The sequence below is a fragment of the Otolemur garnettii genome, unplaced genomic scaffold, assembly GCF_000181295.1.
Source record: "Otolemur garnettii isolate 467f Iridium unplaced genomic scaffold, OtoGar3 scaffold00025, whole genome shotgun sequence".
NCBI lineage: Eukaryota > Metazoa > Chordata > Mammalia > Primates > Galagidae > Otolemur > Otolemur garnettii.
The window spans coordinates 18,502,815-18,511,409 of record NW_003852420.1 but is presented as its reverse complement, the minus strand read 5'-3'; the positions used below and the strand labels follow the sequence as shown (position 1 = coordinate 18,511,409).

At 40.0% G+C, this 8,595-nt stretch overlaps 1 protein-coding gene across 3 annotated transcripts in view; it reads left to right on the top strand.

Annotated features, from left to right (window-relative positions):
• NDRG3 (NDRG family member 3) overlaps nucleotides 1-8,595 on the top strand; it is a 90,776-nt gene that overhangs the window by 70,578 nt on the left and 11,603 nt on the right. For all 3 annotated transcript variants that reach the window (XM_012804147.2, XM_023512140.1, XM_012804148.2), the window contains exons 10-12: nucleotides 2,831-2,934; nucleotides 4,467-4,532; nucleotides 4,654-4,705. In XM_012804147.2, the coding sequence (XP_012659601.2) occupies nucleotides 2,831-2,934; nucleotides 4,467-4,532; nucleotides 4,654-4,705 (222 nt within the window). The remainder of the gene's footprint in view (nucleotides 1-2,830; nucleotides 2,935-4,466; nucleotides 4,533-4,653; nucleotides 4,706-8,595) is intronic.

Genomic DNA, 8,595 nt, shown 5'->3' with positions numbered 1-8,595 from the left:
TGTTTGGTGGGTCCGGGCTGGGGATTTGAACCCGCCACCTTAGGTGTACATGGCTGGCGCCTTAGCCAGTTGAGCTATAGGCGCCGAGCCAGATATTCCTTTTCTTATCTGGATGACTTTATGAAGTCTAAAGAGAAGGCTTTGTTTCAACTTTTTTCTATAAGCCTGATATATATTGTAACTTAAATTAGCTTCCTTTAAAAAAAATGTAGAAATGTTAATTACCATTAAGTAATCATCTAAATAAGTATGTCATAAAATAAATTAAAATAAATTATTTTTCTCTTGGTGGATTATAGTGGGAAAAAAAGAACATTCTTAGACTATGTTCTCTTTGCCTCCATCTCTCTAATGCTTGTATTTCCACTTTGGGGTTTTTCATCCGTAGACATTATCTCTTGACTTTCCATTATGGCACATGATCTTTCTCCCTCTCTCTCATATATACACACACACTCCCACCCCTACCTTGTCTTTATGATATACATTTGTCTTTTTCCAACCCTTCTCTTCCCAATATAACATAAGATAATTTATGTTAGATCAAATTCAAGCATTTATAGCATCTTGTCTATCTAAATGTTATTTAGAGCTGGGACATGGCCACATTTCTGTACAACATTTTGTGTTTCCTTGAGTTAATATTTGTCCTGTTTTTATTTTTTTGTTCGTTTGTTTGTTTGTTTTTTAAAGTTTATTTTATTTTTTTGCAGTTTTGACTGGGACCTGGCTTGAACCTGCCACTTCCGGTATATGGGGCCAGTGCCCTACTCCTTGAGCCACAGACACTGCCCTATTTTTGTTTTGTTTTTATTAGTTACTTGCTGTTCCATGTATTATCAATATTTCATACTCTCTTCCCTGTCAGTACAAATCTCCTTGTTCAGTAGGTTCAAGGATGGGCAGTTATTATTCATTTTCATCTTACTGAAGAATTCTCTCCCACAGCTTTAGTCTGTACTGGTTTGGTAACTGGTATAAAAGAGCCAAAGATGGCTTCTGTGGATTGGCTCCTAGGTTGTTTATTTCTTCACTGTATCTATTAGCTCAGAAACCTTCCAGCACCAAAATTAAGCTTTTACATGTCCAATTCTTTTAAAAATAGCCCAAACAGGGAGTTTCCTGTGGCTCAGTGGATAGGGCGCTAGCCCCATATACCGAGGTGGCAGGTTCAAACCTGGCCCTGGCCAAATTGCAACAAATAAAAAAAATAGCCGGGTGGCAGGCACCTGTAGTCCCAGCTACTCAGGAGGCTGAGGCAAGAGAATTGCCTAAGCCCAGGAGCTGGAGGTTGCTGTGAGCTATGACACCACGGCACTCTACCAAGGGCAACAAACTGAGACTGCCTCAAAAAAAAAAAAAAAAAAATAGCCCAAACAAGCCGTGTAGAACCTGCTTGGTTTGCATATCCTACAAAACTTCACCTCACATCTGCTGACCATTGATAAGATAGAGCCTTCAAGTTATAAGACCCTAAGTTACTACGATCCTTCAGAATTCTCTGACCCAGAGACTCTCTGGGTTTGAGTCCAGCTTAGGCAACATAGTGAGACCCCCCACACACACTCTAAAAAGTAAAAAAATATAATAAAATCAAAACCCCACCAAATAAGGAAACTAGGTTTCAGAATGTTTGCGTGACCTAAGTTCCGCAGCTAGTACTTGAATCCACAATATGTTCTTTGGTACCCTCATCTGATACAGAGTATGCCACTGAACCAGTCTGGTACAAGTAAAAGAAATGTCAGCCGTTCAGCCTGCAGGTACATGCTAGCCCCAGGCCAGGGGTCCTCAAACTTTTTAAACACGGGGCCAGTTCACTGTCCCTCAGACCATTGGAGGGCCAGACTGTGGGCCCCAGGATGAGTCAGCTGTTAAGCAGGACAGGCAGCAGCAGCAAAAACACCTGGCAAGCCGGATAAATGTCCTAGGCAGGCCACATGTGGCCCACAGGCCGCAGTTTAAGGATGCCTGCCCCAGGCTCTGCCCTAGTTCCCATCATGAGCAATAAAGTTTGGCTTTTGACATTGAAAATGCAAACCATCTGTAGCCCCAGCTATTGGAGAGGCTGAGGCAGGAGGATCACTTGAGCCCAGGAGTTTGAGGCTTTATTGAGCTATGATCATGCCACTGTACTCCAGCCTGGGTGACAATGAGAACTTATCTCAAAAAAAAAAAAAAAAAATTTAAAAAAAAGAATACAAACCAGGCGAGGGTGCAGTGGCTCACTCCTGTAATCCTAGCTCTGGGAGGCCGAGGCAGGTGGATTGCTTGAACTCATGAGTTTAAGACCAGCCTGAGCAAAAAAACCAAGACCCTGTCTTCACTAAAAATAGAAAAACTGAGTCAAGAGGATCACTTGAGCCTAAGAGTTGGAAGTTGCTGTGAGCTATGACACCACAGCACTCTGCCCACGGAAACAGCTGAGACTCTGTCTTTAAAAAAAAAAAAAACAACACAGGCTCAGCACCTGTAGCACAGTGGTTATGGTGCTGGCCACATGCACCGAGGGTGGTGGGTTCAAACCCAGCCTGGGCCAGCAAAACAATGATAACTGCAATTTAAAAAAAAAAAAAATAGCTGGGCATAGTGGCAGATACCTATAGTCTCAGCTACTTGGAAGCCTGAGGCAAGAGAATCGCTTAAGCCCAAGAGTTAAATTTTAACATGTCCAATTCTACATGTTAATGTTGTGAGCTGGGACACCGAGGCACTCTACTGAGGGCGACATATTGAAACTCTGTCTCAAAAAAAAAAAAAATGCAAACCAAACAAAATGGACTTGTTCTGCAGTTCAGAAATTTACCCATGTCTTCTTTTAATTGTCTAGGAAGAGTTGCAGGCCAACCTGGACCTGATTCAAACCTACAGACTGCATATTGCCCAAGATATCAACCAAGAAAACCTGCAGCACTTCCTAAGTTCCTATAATGGGTACAGTTGTTTCCTATTTCTTCACTTAAAAGCAGAAAGGTCTAAAAAGATAATTGACATGTAGGAGAGAGGGGAAAGGGTAATAAATGACTTCTTCCATTGTTGTGTGCTGGAACTACTTTTGTGCTATTTCACCATAGTAAAGAATTTGGACTTTAAGATGTATGAAAACAGGTTTCAGAAAGAATGAGTTGGGTGAGTGCAATTCATGCCTGTAATCCCAGCAGTTGGGAGGCTGAGGCAGTGGATTGCCTGAGCTCACAGGTTTGAAACCAGCCGAAGCAAGAGCAAGACCCGGTCTCTAAAAATAGCTGGGTGTTGTGGTGGGCATCTGTAGTCCCAGCTGTTTGGGAAGCGGAGGCCAGAGGATCACTTGAGCCCAAGAGTTTGAGGTTACTGAGCTATGACACCACGGTACTCTACTAAGGGCAACAAAGTAAGACTCTGTCTCAAAAAAAAAAAAAGGAAAGAAAAAATGAGTGAACTGAAAGCAGTTTCGGGTATGTTCAAATATGAGTTGTAGTTCTAAGATGTTTTCAGACAGAAGGTACCTAAGTTATGTACACATAAAAAAACACAAGTAAATTGAGATAGCACAGGAAAATGCACGTAGGGAAGACAAAGGAGAGAAGTCATGGTCCTCAATTTAGTTTGTCTTGGCTGATAGCTTGTCATCAGGTGGAAGTAACACACGAACACTCGTAAATTCTCTTTTATTTGTATGTTCCAAAACTTACTATTACATTCCCCCAGTCACTGAGAAAGAGAAAAAGAGTGCTGAATCTAATCTTGGGATCAGCTTCTCCAAGGTGAAATTGTTAGCTCCTTCTAACTTCATGGGAACACAGACAAAGATTAAGGAAATGGACCAGCTATAACTTACCCAAAGTTACAAGGGAGCAAAGCTAGATTTTGAACCTTGTTTCTTTAGCTATTTGTATAACACATTCCTATTTTTAGTTGAAATCAGAAAGATTAAGCTCTGTGCTAAACTCTGTTCATTATAAAGAAAACTCTCCCTGTCCCCCCCCAAAAGTATAAGTCATTCCCTTATCTTTGGGAATTTATTCCTGTAAATTAATTAGATCATTAAACACTTAGGACTCGAGGATTTCAGCAGTGTTACTGTTGAGTTTTTTATTACAATTTTTTTTTTTAAGAGACAGAGTCTCACTTTATTGCCCTTGGTAGAGTGCCCTGGTGTCACACAGCTCACAGCAACCTCCAACTCCTGGGCTTAGGTGATTCTCTTGCCTCAGCCTCCCCAGTAGCTGAGACTACAGGCGCCCGCCACAATGCCTGGCTATACTGTTGAGTTTTGAAATTGGCTCCTTTTAGCATCCCCCCTCAGGGTTGAGCCAGGAGCCTCATTCCTGCTCTGTAACACTCAGGATGCCACTGAAATGGAAGGCATTATGAAGAAAAGATAGTTTTCATATTTCTCAATAGATGTTGATGTTTTTGACCAGGAAATAACCTGAGTTTCTGTGATTTTACCTGAAAAGAGCATTGCTTCTCCTTTGTTCTTGTAGACGCAGAGACCTGGAGATTGAAAGACCCATTCTGGGCCAAAATGATAACAAATTAAAAACATTAAAGTAAGTTCCTTAATTTCACCACTGACTTGCTAAATAGCTTTGCCTTTCATAGACTTATTCAGTGTTTAGTAAGTTTATGTGCCTGTTTGCTAAGTGACTCCTCTAATTTTGCCTGTACTAGGTGTTCAACTTTACTGGTGGTAGGGGACAGTTCACCTGCAGTTGAGGCTGTGGTAAGTATGTTCTGATACCATGAAGATGCAATAAAATGTATATAGCATACCGCTAACACACTAGAAACAGTAAGTACTAGTTTCTCTTGTTTTTAATTGCACATACCAGGGTTTGTTCTTTGTTAAACATTTTGGAAAATTCCTCATAAACCACTAGGTTTCATCACATGGAGTCTGTATTTCTCTTGATTCATTTTGTGGAAATAGTACAACTAATCACTGTTTACCTATTGTCAGATTTCTGGCAGCCTTAGCCTTTAATCTGAAATAGATTACCACCCTAACTCTACCTCCTTCTCAAAGACATAGCACATTAATAAGAATGATTTATATTCATTATAGAAAATATGAACAGTTTTTTAAATAAAATGGGGATTAAAATCATGATCCCATTACCCAAAGATAAACTATTACCTTTTGCTTTAACATAGATCTGATGGCTTGGCACCTGTGGCTCAAGCGGCTAAGGCACTAGCCACATACACCTGAGCTGGCAGGTTCAAATCCAGCCCAGGCCCGCCAAACAACAATGATGGCTGCAAACAAAAAAAAAATAGCCAGGCGTTGTGGCAGGTGCCTGGGATCCCAGCTACTTGGGAAGCTGAGGCATGAGATGCACTTGAGCCCAGGAGTTGGAGGTTGCTATGAGCTGTAATGCCACACTACTCTACCCAGGGCAACAGTTTGAGGCTCTGTCTCAAAAAATAAATAAATAAATAACATAGACCTGATTATGTTAAACAAGATTTTGGCACTTGACTTAACATTAGCACTATTGGTAGCATTTTTCTATTTTAAAGTCAGTATGTTGGACCCAAACCTTTCACCATTAACTAAGATAGACTGTCACTAGATTAAAGATTTAAACTTATGACATGAAACCATAAAAATACTAGAAGAAAGTGTAGGGGAAAATACTTGAAGAAATCGTCCTGGGTGAAAATTTTATGAGGAGGACCACCCCGCCCCCCCAGCAATCAAAGCAATATCAAAAATACACTATTGGGACCTGATCAAACTAAAGAGCTTCTGCACAGCCAAGAACACAGTAAGTAAAGCAAGCAGACAGCCCTCAGAATGGGAGAAGATATTTGTAGGTTATGTCTCTGACAAAGGTTTAATAACCAGAATCCTTAGAGAACTCAAACATATTAGCAAGAAGATGGATCCCATCTCGGTGGGCAAGGGACTTGAAGAGAAATTTCTCTAAAGAAGCATGGCCTATAGATATATGAAAAATGCTCACCATCCTTAATCATCAGAGAAATGCAAATCAAAACTACTTTGAGTTATCACCTAAATCCGGTAAGATTAGCTCATATCACAAAATCCCAAAACCAGAGATGCTGGCGTGGATGTGGAGAAAAGGGAACACTTATACACTGCTGGTGGGAATGCAAACTAACACGTTCCTTTTGTAAAGACATCTGGAGAACACTTAGAGAACTAAAAATAGACCTGCCATTTGATCCTGCAATTCCTTTATTATATATCCAGAAGACCAAAAACCACATTACAACAAAAATATTCGTATCAGAATGTTTATTGCAGCCCAATTCATAATTGCCAGGTCATGGAAGAAGCCCAAGTGCTCATCAATCCATGAATGGATCAATAAACTGTGGTATATGTACACCATGGAATACTATGCAGCCATAAAGAAAGATGGAGACTACCTCCTTCATGTTCACATGGATGGAGCTGGAAAATGTTCTTCTTAGCAAAGTATCATAAGAATGGAAGAAAAAATATCCAGTGTACACAGCCCTATTATGAAATTAACTTACAGCTTTCTTATGAAAGCTATAACCTAATTATAGCCTAAGAATATGGGGAGGGAGGAAAGATGAAGGAAGGGGGGCTGAGTGGAGAGAGGGTGATTGGGGGGATCACTTTCTATCTTTCAAGGGTACAAGTGAATCTTTCTAAAAGTAGAATATAAAGGTCTTAACACAATAAGAAAATGACATAAAGGCTATGTTAACCAGTTTGATGAAAATATTTCAAATTGTATATGAAGACATCACACTGTACCCCATGATTGCATTAATGTACATAGCTAACATTTAATTAAAAAAAAGAGTAAGTATGTCTGCATAATATTTCATCTTGTAGACATACTATCATTTACCTTTATTCTTGTTGATTCTTTCTTTTTTTTTTTTTTAGACAGAGCCTCAAGCTGTCCCCCTGGGTAGAGTGCTGTGGCATCACAGCTCACAGCAACCTCCAACTCCTGGGCTCAAGCAAGTCTCCTGCCTCTGCCTCCCAAGTAGCTGGGACCACAGGCACCCGCCACAATGCCCGGCTATTTTTTGGTTGCAGCCATCATTGTTGTTTGGTGGGCCCAGGCTGGATTTGAACCTGCCACCTTAGGTGTATGTGGCTGGCACCTTAGCCACTTAAGCCACAGGCGCCGAGCCTTGTTGATTATTTATGATTTTGCATCACTAATAATGTTGCCAGTGGGAGGGCACAGTGATTCATGCCTATATTCCCAGCACTTTGAGAGGCTAAGGCAGGAGGCTCCCTTGAAGTCAGAAATTGGAGAACCAGGCCAGGCAACATAATAAGGCCCTTTTTTTTTTTTTTTTTTAACAAAAAAGTTTTTAAAATGAACCAAGTGTGGTGGTTCTATGCCTCTAGTCCCAGCTACTTGGAAGGCTGAGATAATAGGAGGTAACTCCTCCCTTGAACCTAGGAGTTTGAAGTTACAGTGAGCTATGATCAGACCACTGTACCCCAGCCTGGGATACAGAGCAAGAAACTGTCTCAAAAAATAATAATAATGACGATAATGTTGCTATTCAACATTCTTATATAATCTTTGACTAAATCTTTGGAATGGATTTCCAAAAGTGGAATTAATGTGTTCAAAATCATAACCCTTTATAAGGTTTTCTTTTTTTTTTTTTTTTGGTTTTTGGCCGGGGTTGGGTTTGAACTCAGCACCTCCAGCATATTGGCTGGCACCTTACTCCTTTGAGCCACAAGCGCCACACTATAAGGTCTTTAATACATCTTGCCATTTGAGAATGATTGTATGTGAAATAAACAAACCAAAAAATAGTATACATTTTGTCAGATTTCTTTCCAGTAAGGATATGCAGATATACTGGTATATTGCCATTAGCAATATATAAAATAGCCTATCACTGTACCCTGTCCAACAGTGAATTTTTCTTTCAGACTTGATATTTTTACTTTTTCTTTTCATGGCTATTTCTTTTAATTACTATTTTTTTGTAGAGATGGTGTCTTGGTATGTTGCTCAGGCTGTCCTCGGTCTTCTGGCCTCAAACGATCCTCTGCCCTTGACTTCATAAAGTGCTAGGATTACAGGCATGAGCCACTGCACCCAGCCCAAAGTTGACAGTTTTTCATGTCTATAACATTTTTCCCATAGTGTATATAACTTAACTAAGTATCTGTGTGAAATTACTTGATTTTCTTTGTCTGCTTTTATTTCTGCCCTATATGGAACACAACATTAAGGAGTGGTGCTTTTTGGAAATGGAGTCTAGTAAATAATCATAGGTGTAGACATAGGTGAGAAGGTTTGTGGGACAGGGAAAATGTAGGATAAAATTCTACATTCTGAATTGCCCTATAAAACATTCTCTATCCAGTGTAAAACACATGGCGTGACTTACATACAGAGGCAAATAACCCTAAATCCCCAGCCTCTTAAATAAAATTCCCCAAAGGTAATATCTCAATATATCAAGAAGGAGCTTTATAAAGGTCAGTCTTTTCTGGCTAAAAGATAGGAAATACATGCTACAACAATATCAGAAACATTTTTTAACAAATATTTACTTAACTTAAAACAGGAAAATAGGGTTATTTTTAGAAAATACCCTTGGCTCGGCGCCTATAGCTCAACCGGC